The 19,798-nt window shown below is 37.9% G+C and overlaps 1 protein-coding gene across 1 annotated transcript in view; it reads right to left on the reverse strand.

The window, feature by feature from the left end:
- LOC5570293 (hemicentin-1) overlaps positions 1-19,798 on the reverse strand; it is a 409,353-nt gene that overhangs the window by 56,219 nt on the left and 333,336 nt on the right. The window contains exons 10-12 of the mRNA XM_021853033.1: positions 17,205-17,374; positions 10,214-10,337; positions 688-848 (exon numbers count right to left, since the gene is read on the reverse strand). Of these exons, the coding sequence (XP_021708725.1) occupies positions 688-848; positions 10,214-10,337; positions 17,205-17,374 (455 nt within the window). The remainder of the gene's footprint in view (positions 1-687; positions 849-10,213; positions 10,338-17,204; positions 17,375-19,798) is intronic.

Below are 19,798 nucleotides of genomic sequence, written 5' to 3' on the forward strand. Positions count from 1 at the left end.
ATTCGTAATTGTGGATAGAAGTAGACGTGAAAGGAAAGGAAGTTTCATCCAGTCTTTTTTTTCAGCGCTCTTATTGAGGCAACGATGAATTGTAATACATTGTTCAAGGGGAACCAAGTGGTAACGAATGGAAATAGGAGTGGAAATTAGATCATTGACTAGCTGTGACGGGATTCAAAAATAAAATAATTCAAAAATTATATTGAACAATGCGTCTTTAGGATATTATAAAGTCAAAATAAGCAGCTTTGTGGTTAGCGGAAAAATCAATATCAAAATATGATCTGACAGACGATAAAGAATAAATAATAAAATAAAGTTCAACAACCAAAATTATCCATGATTCATAAAAGGAGATGATAATTAATAGAGAGAGCATAAGTTCTTGGTTCTACTTATTGCGCTTCGATATTTTCCCAGCGCCAAATTGTTCGGATGTGCCATTTTTTGAATGAATGTGTTTCATTTTAATCTTGTGTATATATTTTCAAATGTCGAGTTTTTGCTGTGAGATTAATCAAATTTTCGACCATCTTTCCAAAATCAGATTCTGATATTCTCGCTTGCTCGGGAATATTTGACAACACTCATAATGATTGTATGGATGGTATGGGAGACTGAATTTTTAAATATGATTTAGAATTTGAACCACCTCGTTGTAACATATCTTCAAATATTTAAACTTACCTGCAAACTGAGGTTCCTCACTAGCTTGAGAGTTGGCACTTCCACTAGTTCCAGCAGAAACATTTGTGGCAGGCCACCGTCGAATCCTTCGATGCATTCGATGTGTAGCGAGTCGGAAGACTGGTTGGATATCGTGCAGTTTTGAAGTGCAAAAGGTCGCCCTGGCAAAAGATTGAAGAGAAAGTACAACCAAACGAATTAGTGTTAAACGTATGAAAAAAAGAAGGATCATGCAAGGCATCCGTAACATTTGAAAATTGTGTGTATTTTTCAACCTCTACTTGCACGGTTAACCCTTTGCGCAAACATTCATTGCCGGCAGCCTCTTTAATGCGCCAATGATAAAGTGAAAATGCTCCGAAGAAAAAAAATACGATTTGTTTTATTTAAAATGATTATTGTATCACTAAACAATTTCACAATGAACGATAAATAGAAAAGTAAGCTCCAAATAAATGCGGAATGTACCCCTTGTTAACCCCTCTACCGGCAGCTTCATTTTTTACCTCCAAAAAAATATTCAAATCGCCATAACTTTTTTGTTTCTCGATATTTTTGCACCATTTTTTCAAAAGATCTCAAAAAACTCTTCTAGTTTCAAAAACCGTATCGATATTAATCATTGGTGCTCTGGTTTTGAAGATATTCCGATGTTTCTTGTGGGACCAACATTTTCTAGATTAAATGTCTTTGACGGCTATTGTTTTTGGTCGATTTATTAAAAAATATGTACTATACAATACCAGGTAAAAAGGAGCTACTCTGAAAAAATCATATAATTCGGTAGTATTCTTGGAGAAATCTTAAAATTACGATATGAGGTTTTTTAGAGTTTTCACGATTTTTATTTGTCCAGGGTGGTACCAGAAACATAAATGCTCATTACTCAAAGATGGCTGCACCAAACTACTTCATTTTTTTCACAACATACTTGCATTAATGTATCATTTCGAGGAGTGTATATCCGATTACCATGAAAATTCTGCAGGCTGAGATATTTACGTGGGTTATGGCTACGCGTCGATCCCCCAAGAAATTTTGGAATATCTCCGGATCCATATTGACCAATATCGACGCATATTCCAAAACCAGAAGAGTTTTTTGAGAACTGACTGGTGCAAAAATATCGAGAAACAAAAAAAAAATATGCGATATAAATATTTTTTTAATAGAGGGATTCCACCGAGGCATGCAAGTCGATTCTGATCGACCATTTCAAAAATATCTGAAACTTTGCACAGTTTTTCAGTTCCATCTAAATCGTCATTTTCCGATATCAAATCTTCAAGTTGAGTCACGACTAACTTTTCAAAAGGGTGTATGTGAAAATGGTTCAAAAATATTCAAAAAGCTGCACAGCAAAAACGGTTCGTTCGATTGTTAGACAACTAAAGAAACAAAGTTAGACAACTAAATAAAGATTCCAAAAAAAATACACACAGTAAAAAAAAATTTTTTTTTGCATTAAAAAACATCATTTTTGTCACAAAAACTCAAATATCTCAAAACCCTATCGGAATAGCAACGTAATGTTTTGAGGGAAAACGGTCCATTATATTAGCTATCTACCATAAAAATTTGGTGATGGTAAGCCAATAAACAAAAAAGTTATGACATTTCAAATATTTCACAAATTTGACACTTAGTGAAATTTTTTTTTTCATTGTTAATTTTTTTTAGGACCGCAGTTTGTTGCTGAATTTTTTGTTAAGGGTACCACATGAGGTTAACAAGTTGTTTTCATGTTATTTTATATAATTATTCATAACTATTATAGCATCTATTAGAAAGTTAGACGCGATCCAGTGTTGTGATCTAAAGTCTTGATAGTGTCATATTTTTTATTGTACGTAACTGAAGAAAAATTCTCTCAATAGTGTTTCAGCAAAAGAGGCAAAACAATTCAAAAATAACTGTCTTGCAACCAAAAATGCTAGGTCGAGTACTTCATTAACAGATGAGACAAAAGAAAAAATAATTCAATATTTTGAAAACGATGAAGTAAGTAGAGCTATGCCTGGCCAAAAAGATTATGTATCTGTAAAAAAAGATGGAAAGCGTCAAGCAATCCAAAAACGATTAATGATGACTACTTTGAAAGAAGCGTATACACACTTCAAGGAAATTAACGAAAATATTAAGGTAGGTTTTTCCTCATTTGCAAGCCTTCGTCCAAGGCAATGCAAGCTTCTATCCAATTCAGGAACACATAATGTTTGTGTGTGCACAACACACGAAAATATTAACCTAATCTTACATAGTTTGAAAAGAATCAATTTATCAAAGGATATTAAAATGTTAACTGGTAGTCTTTTGTGTGAAAATACAACATCAAATTGCTATCTACGATCTTGTTCGGATTGTCCAGATTCTTCATCATTGGAAAATACTTTATTCGCTGAGTTTGAAGAAAATTATATTGATCAGTTATCATTTGAGCAATGGGTGACCACGGATAGGTGTGACCTAGAAACTATTGTAAAACCTGTAGATGAGTTTGTGTCATTTTTTTTGCTTGAAATTAGAAAGTTTAATTCCTCACGACTTTATTAAAACAGAGCAATCCCGCTTTTTAAAAATACGAAAAATGAATTTTTAGTCATTTGTGATTTTTCTGAAAACTATAGCTTTGTATTGCAAGATGAAGTGCAGTCCCATCACTGGAACGTACAACAAGCTACAATTCATCCATTCGTTATTTATTTCAATGGAAGTACGCAAATTGAACATTTTAGTTTTATTGTAATTTCCGAAGATTTAAGACACGACTCAGTATCTGTAAATTTGTTCATTGCCAAAATGATTAACTTTTTACGCGTTGATAAGGATAAAGAAATCAGAAAGATATATTTCATGTCTGATGGAGCAGCATCGCAGTACAAAAACCGTAAGAATTTTTCGAGCCTATGTCAACTTAAATCAAAGTACGGAATTGATGCAGAATGGCATTTCTTTGCTACGTCACATGGCAAAGGTCCTTGTGATGCTATTGGAGGAACCATAAAGCGCATGGCCACAAGAGCAAGTTTAGCCAAAGAACGTGAGCATCCAATTAAAACTGCAAAAGAACTATTTGATTGACGTATACATATAATATTTATACATATACATAATATTTATACATATAATATACATAATACTAATGAATACATGAGAACGACTTGTTTAATTGACGCAAGGCCCTTAACAATAAAATCAGCAACAAACTGCGGTTCCCGTAATAATTTACACCGAAAAAAATTTTGTTTTTCTACTCAATGTGAAAATTGTGACATGTTTGAAATGTCATAACTTTTTTGTTTATTGGTTTACCATCACCAAATTTTTATGGTAGATAGCTAATATAATGGACCGTTTTCCCTCAAAAAATTACGTTGGTATTCCGATAGGGTTTTGAGATATTTGAGTTTTTGTGTCAAAAATTATGTTTTTTAATGCAAAAAAAAATTTTTTTTACTGTGTGTATTTTTTTTGGAATCTTTATTTAGTTGTCTAACTTTGTTTCTTTAGTTGTCTAACAATCGAACGAACCGTTTTTGCTGTGCAGCTTTTTGAATATTTTTGAACCATTTTCACATACACCCTTTTGAAAAGTTAGTCGTGACTCAACTTGAAGATTTGATATCGGAAAATGACGATTTAGATGGAACTGGAAAACTGTGCAAAGTTTCAGCTCAATAGAAAAAAATGAATTAAAAAATTTACCAAATTTTGGTGCTGTTGCTTGGAATCACTCAATAATAAAAAATGAAGCTGCTGGTAGAAGGGTTAATGAAGCAATGTTCCATAATGGATAAAAAATACTTCCATATAAAATTAAAATTGCACCATAATGATATAAACATTTCATCTCTGGTCAAATTTCCAAATATGTAATATTAATCATATTAGACTAGATGAACTGGAAAGTACAATGCGTTAAATAATGAAGAAAGAAAAGGAAATTTTTAATTGAAGAATAAGCAATTTTATATAACAGAATTTGAAGTAGAGAAGATCTGATGAATATGATTTATTTGTTCTACTTCATCATAATGAAATGCAATTTGTGAAGCGCATTTTTAACGCTTGAAAGCCAAAATGTCCTAGTCAAATAGTTCAGTTGAACATAACAATGACAATATTTGATTTATGGAAACCTCTATATGACATATGTCTTAATAAAGTTAACACATGACGAATTCAATGTCAAATCTGTCAGTCACTGAACTCGACCATCTTCAGTTTGCATGGGAGCTTTGGTCGTATAATGACAGGGAAAAGGGGGTTTGCTTTTGCTTCTGCAAACATGGAGCGTCTGTACTCCATGTTAGGAGCGGCTCACAAAAGCGTTTGTTCCCCATGTCAGGGGCAGCTGATCATCGTCTGAGGTTTCAGCATCGTAGCGCTGCAGGAGGCGTGCTGTACAGGTTCGATGGTGCGAACGTTTAAAGGTTATCATACCATCTACCAGAGCTACGGCAACATGCGTAAGCTGTGAACAACTTTTATAGTAATGGGTGATATGTAAAGGCGCGTGATCGGGTGGTGTCCGATCAATGAAAGAATGTGCAAGTTGAGGATCAAAGGCCGTTTCTTCAACTTTAGCATCATAAACGTGCATAGCCCTCACTCCGGAAGCACTGATGATGACAAGGACGCATTTTACGCGCAGCTCGAACGCGAGTACATCCGCTGCCCAAGCCACGACTTCAAGATCATCATAGGAGATTTGAACGCTCAGATTGGCCAGGAGGACCGACGATTGGAAAGTTCAGCGCCCATCGGCTGACGAACGAGAACGGCCTATGACTGATAAATTTTGTCGCCTCTAAGAATATGACCATTCACAGCACCTACATTCAGCACAGCCGGTACACCTGAAGATCACCCCAGAGGACTGCTAAAGCAGCCATCAAGGAATCTATGACATCTTCGACCTTTTGCCCCTAAACCACCCTCAAGAACGCAGCCGAGGGCATCGTCGGGTACGTGGAAAGGAGGACATGTAATGATTAGTTCGACAAAGAATGCAAGCAGGTTTTGAAGCAGACGGATGCAGCGTGAGCTGTAATGCTGCTGCAAGGAACGCGACAAAACTGGATATGAGAGAAAACGAAAGCAACAAACTTGCTTATTCCAGGACAAAACGCGTCGCTTGGAAGAAGTGGAATGTGAAGAAATGGAGCAGTTGCATCATTTACAAGAAACGCGATAGTTCTACGAGAAGCTTAACGCACCCCGAAAAGCTTCGTGCCGCGAGCCGAAATGTGTAGGGATAAGGATGAAAGCATCTTGACTGACTGACGTGAGGTGATTGGAAGGAATACTACAATAAACACTTCAATGGCACGAAGAACACAGGCGCAGAAGGTCACGACAGCGGAGGAAGCGACTACATCAGCACGGCGGATTAAGGTGAAACAGTTTGGAATCAATTTCTAAGATTGCACTAAAACTTCAAAGGCACAAATCTCGCGAAGGAAGTACAGTGAACTTTTTATTTTAGCTTTGTGCACTAGCAGAAAGCTTAGAATAAGAAGATCAGAAATGTTTGACAACTATTTCTCCAGTTTAGTGCCTTTGAAATCGTGAGTAGGGGCACAAGTCGGCCATTGTGACGGCCATCTTTGTACTCCAAGATGTTTCACCTTAAGGAAATCAACCAGTGCCCTCATTGAGGGAAGTTAAGGATGCCATCAACCAGCTCAAGAACAACAAGGCAGCTGGCAAGGATGGTATTGGACCTGAACTCATTAAAATGTGCCCGGAGATTCTGGCCGCCTGTCTGCACCGGTTGATTGTCAGAATCTGGGAAATAGATCAGCTACCGGAGGAGTGGAAGCAGGGGATCATATGCTCCATCTACAAGGAGGGCGACAAACTGGAATGTAAAACTATCGTGCGATCACTATGCTGAATGCCGCCTACAAAGTACTATCCCAGATTATCTTCCGTCGTCTATCACCAATAGCAAATGAGTTTGTGGGAAGTTATCAAGCTGGTTTCATCAACGGCCGCTCGACGACGGACCAAATCTTCACTGAACAGCATATCCTCCAGAAATGCTGTGAATGCCAAGTCCCAACGCATCACATGTTCATCGATTTTAAGGCGGTATACGACAATACCGACCGCGTAGAGCTATGGAGTACAGCTTTCCCGGGAAGCATACAAGACTAATAAGAGCAACGATGGACGGTGAGCAGAATAGCGTGAAGATTTATTTTGGGCGAACATTCCAGTTCGTTCGAATCCCGCCGAGGACTTCGACAGGGTGATGGACTTTCGTGCCTGCTGTTCAACACCGCGCTAGAAGGTGTAATGCGGAGAGCCGGGTCAAAAAACCGAGGTACGATTTTCACAATATGCCGCCAATTTATTTGCTTCGAGGATGACACGGATAGAACATATGGAATGGAGACAGACCTGTACACCCGCCTGAAACGTGAAGCGACAAAAGTCGGCCTGGTGGTGAATGCGTCAAACACAAAGTATATGCTGATAGGCGGAACCGAGCGCGACAGAGCCCGCCTAGGAAGCAGTGTTACGATATATATATACTTTTGAGATTATTATTATTATTATTATTATTTATTAATGACACTTTACCAAACATATGGCATTCGTGTCAACTTTTGAGATGGTTGATGAGTTCGTCTACCTAGGATCCTTGTTAACGGCTAATAACAATGTTAGTCGTGAAATACGGAGACGCATCATCAGTGGAAGTCGCGCCTACTATGGGTTTAACAAGAAGCTGCGGTCGTGAAAGATTCACCCCCGCACCAAATGTACTATGTACAACGCGCTAATAAGACCGGTGATCCTCTATGGACATGAAGCATGAACCATGCTAGAAGAGGACCTGCAAGCACTTGGAGTATTCGAACGAAGGGTGCTTAGGACCATCTTTGGCGGAGTGCAAGAGACTGGTGTGTGGCGACGGAGAATGAACCACGAGCTCCGCTAGGCTCTACGGCGAACCAAGTATCCAGTAGGTGGCGAAAGCCGGAATGATGCGTTGGGCAGGGCATGTTGCAAGACGACCGGACAACAACCCTGCAAAGATGGTGTTTGCGTCGAATCCGATTGGTACAAGAAGGTGGGGAGCACAGCGGGCGAGATGGCTTGATCAGGTACAACAGGATCTGGAGAGCGTAGACCAACATCGAAGTTAGAGGGACACAGCCATGGACCGAGTAAATTGACGTAACATCGTTAACGAGGTTGTATCGAACTAATTGATGTAACACATTTATTTGGCGTTGACTGGTGACTGACGTGTTTTCCGGAACCAGTTTTAAGAAAATGGAAACATTTCTGAAGAATTTTAACGAATCTTAATGCGTCCACCGTCATTCAACTTCCTATTAGTTCTAGTTCCTTGGAAATTTGTAAACATCTATATAAGTTTACACCGCACAAAAATACAAGTGACAGAAAAAATGCCATTTGGACATGACCTGGGAAAATTCAGAACATCTCCGGTGTCCGGTGGCCAATATGCATGACCAAGTAAATTCTTACAACAAGACCAAATTTTACACCAACTGCTTCTAGATGCATCCAATTTTATTCATTTTTTATAGAGTTATGCGCATTTGAAATTAGGCAAAATTTTTGCCTATCTCAATCATTTTGCCAATCCCCAGTATTTATGAAGCGATTCCGTTTATACTTATATGGAACATTCTACTAGTTATATTGAGCTTGAGCTTGAGCTTGATTGGCCGCCCGTGGATGCACTCCAGTATCGCCAGATCAGCTGCACTTACACAAGGAACCAAACGAATGACTACTTGGGACTAACAGGCATCCTCAGTGTATAAGTGCTGGTGATCTTCTATTTTTAGGCAACAATGGCACCTGCCACGTCAGAATGCAGACCAATGAGGAGAAGGGGGAGGAATTGATGATGCATTGAACTGACTCCCACGTAGACCGTATATTCCACTGCATCCACGTCAGTTCATGCGGGAGTGTATGGATTGGGGGAAAGGCATGGCAGAGAGGTTTGCTTTTGTGGTTAGCAGACTGCCTATGTATCAGGCGTAAGAAAGGCGTGCGCGTGGAAGTAGGAAGCGTTAGGGAAACGGTTTCTTGTCCGTCTTTGGTTCTAGCGTTTGCTATGAACGAATAGTTTGAGTGTGATATATTTAGAATGGAAGATAGAAGCAAGTGAGAGATATACAACTACAAAGTACGAGGAAAGGGACGGGCCTGGGATTGAACCCAAGACCTTCTGCATACGAAGCAGAAGCGGTAGCCATCAGACCACCAACCCCGTCAATCCACCAACCCCGTCAATGGAACATTCTATTAGTTATATTGATGAAAAAGTTTCATTTAACATGGTGCAGTTTTAAATTTTCTATGGAGCATTTTTACTTTCCTATAGTCACTAAAAGCTTTTGCCCTTGTTGCCCGCGAGAATCAAGTCTTTGAAGTTGCTACGGGAAAAGGCAACCGAGGAAGCGTCTGGAAGGCCACAACCACCGACCGACCGACTGAGAAGCCACCGTCTGTTTTTGCGAGAGCAGCATACCGCGTATTTGAGGGCAACCATCAGTCATCCGGAGTAGTGCCATTTAAAGAGCAGCCGAGTGTAGATTAAAATACGATCTAATTAAATTTTGATTTATCTCCCGGAGCCAGTGCTATCGTACAGTATTCCAAACCTGGTTTGAAAGAATCTCAAACACGAACTGAATTCATTGTCACTTTCAAGACTACAGAGATATTAACATTCCACTTTTTTTGTTATTTTTCAAAATATAGAAATAGTCAAAGTCGTGATTTAATATTGTACCGTTTTGATTCATATTACGGACACTTAAGGCCTCAGTGAAGTATAACCCAGCTTGGACCATACAAAATAAATCATTCTGTATGTTTTTTTAGCGGTATCGAGCGTCGGAAGCCCTTAGCTTTCGGATGGTGGGTAAAGAATACGCGTCCGCAACTTGAATAATTTTAAATAAATCAAAACGTGTGGCCTTTTCATGATTCTTATTCCGGACGCTCCCTCACTTTTGCCTCATATTCCGGACGCTTTGATTCGAATTACGGACAGCTCATGATAATCATTAATGGAACAGTCAAATCATCAATTGAAATCGTTCAACCACTTAAGAGACGTCTAAGGTAGTTGGGCATTATAAATTTGCAATGATATTCATGGAAAAAACCCAATAAAACGAGCCTCGAAAATGAGAACTTTTGGACGGCGAAAATTGAAACATTTCGTGTGAAATGTTTCCCATACAAACGAGAGTGTCCGGAATTTGAAGCTGTCCGTAATATGAATCAAAATGGTATTCAATTGGGTAAGATTGAAATACTACATTTTCAAATAAAAATAATAGGATGGAAAGATTAAATCTGAATTTTAAAGAATTGACTTTCCTTTTCTAAGCTGCCCTTGACTAACTTGTTAGTCATTCCTTCCATCTACGCAAAGACCTTTCATTTTTGACTGAAGTTTCTACACCGGTATGATTCCAGTTCGTGTTGCTGAAGAGATTTTTCGTATTTCGTCACTTACCTGCTGCTACCACTTGAAACACACAGGGTGTTTTTTGTACTCCGATGGCATTCCGTCCCCAGCAGGATATCGTTCCGTAGTCAAGGTCCGATGTCGGTGTGTAATTAAGCCGTGATAAGCCGGTCTTATGGGTTTGTTGGTTGATGATGTTTTTTTTCGCGTGGACCAGGCGAGTGTTTTGAAGACGTTGATTTAAGCGGAGGAATATCCAGAATGATGGCCAAATCGGGAAGAAAAACGAGAAAATCAAAATTATAACTTCCATGCACTGAGAACAACGGAATTTGATTATGCGGAGTAATTTTCAAAAATTTGAGCTGCGTAGTAACCACTATACACTAGATTCAATGTTCAACATTCGTTTAAAATTGCTGAATGATTGGAAGTTTTTAATCTCCTCAGGAAGTTGATTGAATATGCTTGGCTTCAAATTCAGAAACCTTCTTCTTCCAGTCTCTGTCCTGAAACTAGTCCATCTCATCATGCGAAATATTTAACCCAACTGTTTCGTAAAGGTGAAATAATCGGCAGCTTATTTAAAGTATTTGTAGTAGTTCGATAATAATTCCGGAACTCTGGTTTAGCAACAAAGTTTTATTTCTTGATATCGGAAGATCAATGCTTTATTTTTGAAACTTTAATTCTAATCAGAATCGTGGTAGACATCACTTTAAAATTATATCTCCTCTCAACAAAATCTTATCAGAATTTCTATGGATTCTAATCAAAATCTCTCTGGACTTTTATCAGAATACTAGTGGTCCCGGCAAACTTCGTCTTACCATCAAGTAGGCTGTTTAAAAACGTTCAAAATGGAAGTTCCGTTCACTCCTGTTTTTTCAACTTTCCCGTGAAATATCCTTTGCTTTTTATATACACAAACACGTCGGAACACTTCAGGAACATAACTATGGAAGAATTTTCAAAATCCGATAGCCCGTTCTCAAGCCATTTCGTGACATACAAACACCATTCCATTTTTATTTATGTAGATAGATAGAGGAGTATTCTCATCAGAGCCCTATGAGGAGGACTCTGAGATTATTATTGGAATATTCTCGTAATTTTTATCAGAATATTATTGAAACTCTCATCAGAATTTTCCCAGCATTCTCAACAGAATCTAGTACACGACACTGAAGACGGCCTTACAGTTCATGTCGAAATACGCGTATCTGTCAAAGGATACAAACTCTAGTGGAATTAAATGGTATAGTACTAAATTCGGTTTTTTCATCTACTTATAGGTATTCTACCAAACAGCTCGAAGATTTATTAACAGAATCTTACCAGAATTCTCATCAGAATCGTTTCAGAATTCCTCCTGGATCCTCTTTGTTTTTTTAATTTGTATTGCGATTAGTGAAAAACACAATCGAGAAAATCAAAATTAGATTTATTCTTATAAGAATCTCTTCAAATTTCTCATCAGAATTTTCCCTTTTTAATAGGTTATATTCTAGGATTTTCAACATACTCTTCTCAGGATCTCGTCAGAAAGCTATCATAATTCTCGTCAAAATCATCACGGGATTCTCATTCATTTTTTTTTCCATATTCTTATCAAATCTTTCCAGGATTCTAGAATCCCCAACGTGTCCCATAGATCTTCATTCTCCTCGTGATGAGACCGTTTTAAGCCATTTGACAATCTACTACCAAAACGTGCGGGGTATACGAACGAAAACTAATGAGTTTCGTATGAAAATGGAAACTTGTGATTATGACATAATTGTTCTTACTGAAACCTGGCTGCGCCCTGATGTGGTTAACGCAGAGTTAGCATCGAACTACTGCATCTTTCGCTGTGACCGCAATGACAATACCAGCACGTTACAGCGAGGCGGAGGCGTTTTAATCGCTGTGAAATCGACTCTTCGTTGCAGTGCTGTTGAGCTAACGGACTACATCCACCTCGAACAGGTTGTGGTTGCTGTTAGACTGCCTGATACAACGATTTACGTATGTGGAATTTACATTCGGCCTAACTCCCATTTCGATGTATATGATTCGCACGCATCTGCAGTACAGGAGATTTGCAACTTATCATCAACTCGTGACTCCATTGTCGTCGTTGGCGATTACAATCTACCGCATCTGACATGGCATTTCGATGATGATTGCTACAGTTACTTGCCGCAAAATGCTTCTTCAGAATCGGAAATAATGTTAACCCAATCCATGATCGGTTCTGGACTACATCAAATAAACTCACTTCGTAATATGAATGGACGTATTCTTGACCTAGCATTCGTGAGTGAAGCTAGCCTACGTTCTCATCATCGGCGAGGCAGAATATTCAATCTTTTAACGTAAGTCTACCAATGATAACGATCTCTCAACACGAAGTCTCATCTGCGTTGAAAAAGCTTGACGTCTCTAAAGGTGCAGGCACAGACTGCTTACCTCCGACATTCCTCAAAGAGTGTGCAGACTCATTGAAGACACCAATTAGTGTAATTTTCAATCGCTCTCTACGTGAACAAGTTTTTCCTGAGATTTGGAAAGTAGCTTCAATCACTCCGATTCACAAGTCCGGTAGTGTTCACTCTGTCGAAAATTATCGAGGCATCTCAATACTGTGCTGTATCGCAAAGGTATTGGAAGAGATTATACACAGGAGTCTCTACAGCGCAGTACGTCCAATAATCTCCGATGTTCAGCATGGTTTCGTAAAGAAAAGATCGACAGTTTCGAATCTGATGAGTTTCACAAATGTTCTGTCGAATAGCGTCGAGAAGCGGCGTCAAGTGGATGCATTTTATTTCGACTTTGCGAAAGCCTTCGATAAAGTTCCTCACGAACTTGTAATCAGCAAGCTTAAGCATATTGGGCTTCCTGACTGGATAACCGAATGGCTTAGATCCTACCTGACCGATCGAAAAGCTCATGTGAAAGTCGGCCGTACATGTTCTCATTCATATGATATATCATCCGGTGTTCCGCAGGGAAGTGTTCTCGGCCCGCTAATATTCATCTTATTCATAAACGATCTCGCCGTCCGTCTAAAATCTGGAAAGCTGATGTATGCGGATGATCTTAAGATCTATAGAGAAATATCTTCGACTCTCGATTGCTGTGCATTACAATCTGACGTAAATGAGCTGATTTCATGGTGTACAGAGAATGGTATGGAACTGAACATAGACAAGTGCAAAACTATTACCTTCACGCGGCGCCAAACGTACGTGACTCACGACTACGCAATCGGTAACAACATCATCGAGCGCGTGTTTTCCATTCGTGATCTTGGCGTAATAATAGATAGTAAGTTGAAGTTCACTGGACACATAAGCACCGTGACAGCGAAAGGATTTGCTGTGTTGGGATTTATCCGACGAAACTCGCAATCGTTTCGCGATGTGTACACGCTGAAGGCTCTGTATTGCTCGCTGGTCAGGAGCGTCATGGAATATGCAGTGTGCGTCTGGTCTCCATACCATGCAACGCATATGCTCAGAATTGAGAAGGTGCAGCGCTGTTTCATCCACTATTGTTTAAGGCAGTTACCGTGGAACGATCCAACGAATCTTCCCGACTATGTAAGTCGTTGTAGGCTGATAGATTTGGAAACATTGACGTCCAGACGAACTAAGATTCAGCGATTATTTGTGTATGACTTGTTGTCCAATAACATCGACTGCTCGGAATTGACCAACGAACTGAGGTTTTACGCACCGACAAGGCAGCTCCGCGAGAGGCAGTTGCTGGTTATACGACCGCATAGAACGACATATGGACAGAACTGCCCAATGTCTAGTTGTTTGCGGGCATTCAATGATGTAGGATGTTATTTTGATTTTAATGTATCCAAATGTACTTTTAAACATAGAATTAAGTATTTATATTAACAGTCTGGCGGATTAAGATATTGATCCAAGAAGTAGCAATTAAATAAATAAAATTCTCGTCAGAATCCTTTCAGATCCCACATCAGAATCCATCCTGGACTCTCAAGAGAATCCTTCCAGATTTCTCGTCAGAATCTTTCCAGTATTCTCATCAGAACTTTCCAGGATGTTCTTCAGAATCTTTCGAAATCAGAACCTTTCAAGGATTCTCATAAGAATTGTTCCAGGATTTCCATCAACATTCTTCCTGAATTCTTATCATAATTTTTCCAACTTTGGAAGGTCTTATTCGAATCCTTTCAGGGTTTACATTGAATCTTTCCTGGATTCTAATAATCTTCTTCTTCTTCTTTCTTTCTGGCGTTACGTCCCAACTGGGACAAAGCCTGCTTCTCAGATTAGTGTTCTCTTGAGCATTTCCACAGTTATTAACTGAGAGCTTTCTTTGCCGATTGACCATTTGTGCATGTGTATATCGTGTGGCAGGTACGAAGATACTCTATGTCCTGGGAATCGAGAAAATTTCCTTTACGAAAAAATTCTCGACCAGCGGGATTCGAACCCACGACCCTCAGCTTGGTCATGCTGAATAGCTGCGCGTTTACCGCTACGGCTATCCGGGCCCCTATTCTTATCATAATCCTTCCCGAATGCAATTCATTCCATCATCTTCCTTCTTGAATTCTCATCATAGTCGTTCCAGGATTCGCATTAAAATCTTCTAGGATTCTCCTAAGAATCGTTTCAGGATATTTATCAAAATCCTTATATGATTCTCATCGAAAACATTCTAGAATGGTTGCCACAATCCTTTCAGGATTTTTTTAGAAACCTACTACGGTTTTCGTCAGAAATTTTCTAGAGATCTCATCAGAAACCTTCTTGGAGAATCAACAAAATCTTTCCAGATATCAGTTCATTGGTAAATCAAAACAATTTTAAAATATTATACATTAGAAAAAGGATTCTCATGATTAAAGCAAAGTAAATTTCCAGAGCAATCTTTACCAGAATCATGTTTTTCAAGACGTGTTGCACCAAGATAAACTAAACAACGTACAACTTCTTAATCTTAAAATCCAAGAAATTAGCATTAAAGCCATTTCCCCCAATGAACATTGGATGAGAAAAACGATTGAATAAAATATGTTTGCTGTGTTCATTGTACGTATTCAAGCATCATAATACGATACAAATATAACAATGAAGTGTTACATAAAAAGGCAGCCTCAATGTGTCCAATTAGCCTATGACCATAAACTCTTCACCTCTGAAAATACTTGAATGCATTAATGAAGCACTGTATTTAAAGCGGAATTCATCGCTTCCAACACGGTGCATAATAAAGGGAAACTTTATACGCCCTGGCGCAACCATCTTTGTGATTTGATTGGAAGGAGAAACAATGAAATGGGTGGGGTTAGGAAAAATCTCATCGCATAATATGAAGGAAAGCCCCGGAAGGATAATAATAAGAACCGACAAAAGGGTAGCTGCAAACACCAGTAGAAAAATATGAAAAAAAAAATAAGACGACGATGGAAAGGCAAACTTCAAAAGAGTGTGAAAATTGTCCAAGGACTTGAGTCGGTATGCCCATAAGAAGGTGGATGCTTTTACACTCTTTCCACTCGCATTCCATTCTACATATTTTTTTCACTTTCCTGACCGGCTCTTCATGAAACTTAATTTTAAATTCATTCTTTGTAAAGCCCAGCCACGACATTCGGACGAAAATATAAAAGAAAGATTTTTTTTACCAGGTTCGATTCAAGGGTATGCGATATCTATATAAATAAAAATGGAGAGGTGTTTGTATGTCACGAAATAACTTGGAAACGAGTCAATGGATTTACCCGATTCTTTCACAGTTAGATTCTTGAAGTGTTCCGACGTGTTTGTATGTTAAAAAAACTCTAAATATACACCGAGAAAGTCGAAAAAATGAGAGTGAATATAACTGTCATTTTGTATGGGACGTCACATGGAGTTTTTCAATAGCCTACTTGATGGCAAGACGAAGTTTGCCGGGACCACTAGTTTCGAATAATTCTGTAAAATATCGCGAAAATGAAACGGAATCGTGACACATTCACAATCGTAGTAGGCTTGTTTTTGCAAGAAAAATAACAACAACTCCTAAACGGAAGATAAGTAGTTCACTCTCCAAGTGCGCATTTTTTGAATCTCTAAGCGGGTTTATAGACTACTTTGATGAGATATTATAATTGAAATTGCTGGAGTCAGAAAACCAGTTAACAATGGATCACTCTATTTTAACATAAGGGAATGCTCTAAATCGGACAATTTAGAGCTACAGAAAAACATTTCTAGGAAATGTTCCTTGAAACTTATTGGCCTTTAACTATGCTGTATACCACAAATAAGAAAGTTGTCTTTTTCATTTCTATAAAAAGGTGGATCAATCTCATATTGAATAACACCAAACAAAGAGCCTAACAAATACAATCAACTTTGTGAAAGACAGTTTTCGTCTAAAGCAAGGGAGGAAACAAATTCTCATGATGTATTACGAATCATGATTTTTACCAAGAGCGATAAGTGAGAGATATCTACTCTCACTTTTCTCAAAATTCAACCCCTAATCAATCTTGCTTTCATTACATTCTTCTGCAAGCTCCCTTACACTGCGAGCGAAACCAATCTAAATCCCGTTGACATAAACAGAATATAGTAATAATATAATTTTCATTTATTCCACAGGCCATACAGTGAGTGATAAATGAGAATGTATTTTATTTTTTGTTAAAATTTAATGGTTAAATTGTTAGAAATTCCGTGTTTCATTTCGTTTTGTATTGACATGAAAAAATGCATATCGCATATCGTTAAAAATAAAGAAGAATGTTTTTTTTTTGACCAGGTTCGATTAGCAAGTTGAATGAATGGACCGATTTTTTACCAAATTTAATTTTCCAATAGCGAAGTGTCAGCAGCAGAAACAGGCTCGTTCTTCGGGAGCTTCCCTTTTTTCAATTATAAAAATGACAATTTATTCGACACCTTCTAATAACAGCTCAGCAGACTAGAGAGAGAGCGTCTGTCAGTGAGATAATTAACTATCAGTCTCTGGTCTCGATCGAGGTGAAGCTTGAAAATTGACGCACGGAAAAACTTACCTCGCTGGAATGGAGCCGGGCCGGTAGCTCTGTTTGCTCACCGGATGAGTTGAACGTCCAATGAAAGGACTCTGCCGGGGGAGATGCATCCACCTCGCACTTGAGCTGCAGTGTTTCGTGCTTGAGTGCACCGAGCAGTTCTTCACGGTCCGTTGCGCAAACGGGTGCATCTGCAATTGATAAAACACACCGACACACAATGTAGGGTAAATCGTGGAAGAGCGTTTGGTGAATGGTGTGGCATTGCCGTCTGTAAGCGAAAATTGTTTTCTTGGTAAAGATAGGGCACACGCCTTGATAAAGTGTTTAAATGCGTGTACTAGTATTTACATTGAGAAGAAGAAGCAGCTGAAAATATTGTACACCACATGTGGTTTCGTGTTGTAAGACCTATATCAATAGCAATACATTGCGCGAGGTTTCTGTTCATACGACAAAGAAGTAATTTAAATATCATGATGAGATTTTTACGATAATGTGGACAAGAATTCAACGACAATTTTCATATCAAATCGCTTGATGATCTCACTCGTTTAGAGCAACTTGTTCTGATAAATGTATCGAATATCAGAAAACAAGATGATCATTGAGACAAGAATATGTATATGATTTATGAGCGGAACAACTTATATACCGTAAAACGGGGTAACTTTGATAATGCGGGTAACTTTGATAGTGCGAGAACCACAGCATATTAAACGAAATAACAATGTTTCTGTCAATCAGTTAAGAAAAACGAATGCAAAAGTAAAGAGGATTAATATGACACTTCATGTCAAAGCTTTTTTCGTTGGAATCAAGTGCATTTGAGGATTTATATACAAATATTAAAAATTTACAAGATTTTCGCTTTTTTGCAACGTTTAAAAACCAATATGTTCTACGATCACTATTTGATAAAGTCGTAATGAGTTCGTCACTTATCCATGACAGTCTAGTTTTAGTAGAACATGAATTCGGTCTCAAATCTCTTAACGAAACCCATTTTTACAAACTGGAACCATTTTTGTAGTCTAAGTAACAAATTTCCATGTAGCGTTAAACACATAGAGGTATGCAACGCCCTATAAATGTTCCGTAATTCATTCAATTTTGTTCGATTTATACCGTAATCCGGGGTAACATTGATCAGTTTTTAGGATATTTCTTAAAAATTTAATTCAGAAATGCAAATGTTCTGAGTTTTATTTTTTTAAAACAAGTACTGCCACCCATAGCTCGTGACTACATACAGTATTTTGTGTTTTGTTTACAAAAATGTTTTATGTAATTTTTTCATTCAGCTGATATGGGGTAACATTGATCATCCATGTAAACAACGTTCGGTAATATTGAAAATGTCGTTACTTACTTAAATCATGGACCCTGGAGCCGAATATGATGTCCAAACGCTTACATCTCATTTACTTTTTGAGTTAATTTAAAATTAAAAACACCTCAAACTGCGAAATACTCCTAAAGGTAGGCAATTTCCTAAGCGAATTTTACATTCTTAACAGTAATTCCTTAATGTTGCCTAATTGAACATACTTATAAAAGTTTTGACAGCAAAATCGTTTTGGGCGATGCCATTTTTAGTGAGAACCGCATTTTCCTTGCTCATATCGCTTGCAGAACTTATGTGAGACATGAATCTTCGGTAGTGTCATCCTTAACCATTGAAATCATTGTTTCGCAAACTTGACAAATTTACGCATAAAGTTAACGCAATTTTTGCAAAAATCTCAATTTTTAATAGCTCATTAATATAAGAAAGAGAAGCAACATTCATGCTTTGGAAATGTTTCATCAATAAATGATGATACCAACTTTTTACGAGATGAGTCATTCCGATCAATATTACCCCGCTGATCAATGATACCCCGGATTACGGTACTCCATTATCAAAGTTACCCCAAAACAGAAAATTTACTTTCGATTATATGAAAAATAATATATCCATTCAGAATAAATCTTTTGGCAATCTATCAAGTGAAATTGATAGCTAGGATGTCTGTACTTGTTTTAAAAATATTAATTGCAATTCTTTGAAAAAGCATGATAAATATTGATTTTTTCTTCCAAAACACTATCAAAGTTACCCCGTTTTACGGTATCTATAACTCATATACCTTATATACCAAGAGCTACAACATCATAATAAAAACAAAATAGTTTCTGGATATCAGGGGTCTATTTTGTTAATCGGATTCATGTGACTCGTCTGTAGTCATTGTCGATCAAAGTAAGCATGCATATTTCAGATGTTACTCCCATAGTAATCCAGTCCTAAGACAAGACGTGACAGGTCAAAGTACAAAAACGAAACCAATTGCCTGTCAGAAAAGACCACTTCTCATTGGTCGTTTTGGCAAAGGCCTACTTTCACATCGTTGAGTTGGATTGCAACAGGGCACTTTGTTGCTAGCCCGGCCGTGTTGCTAATTCGTACATTAGGGTTTTCATAGAATTTTTTTTTTCATGAAATCTTTTTGTTTCAAATCTGTTTATATTCGCTGTTAAGTTTACCCCATGTGCTTCTACAATGCTAAAATAAATAAAAAATACTCAATTGAGTGCAATATAATGAACATGGTTTAAATTTTATTGAAAAA

This window comes from Aedes aegypti, chromosome 1 (assembly GCF_002204515.2).
Source record: "Aedes aegypti strain LVP_AGWG chromosome 1, AaegL5.0 Primary Assembly, whole genome shotgun sequence".
Lineage (NCBI taxonomy): Eukaryota > Metazoa > Arthropoda > Insecta > Diptera > Culicidae > Aedes > Aedes aegypti.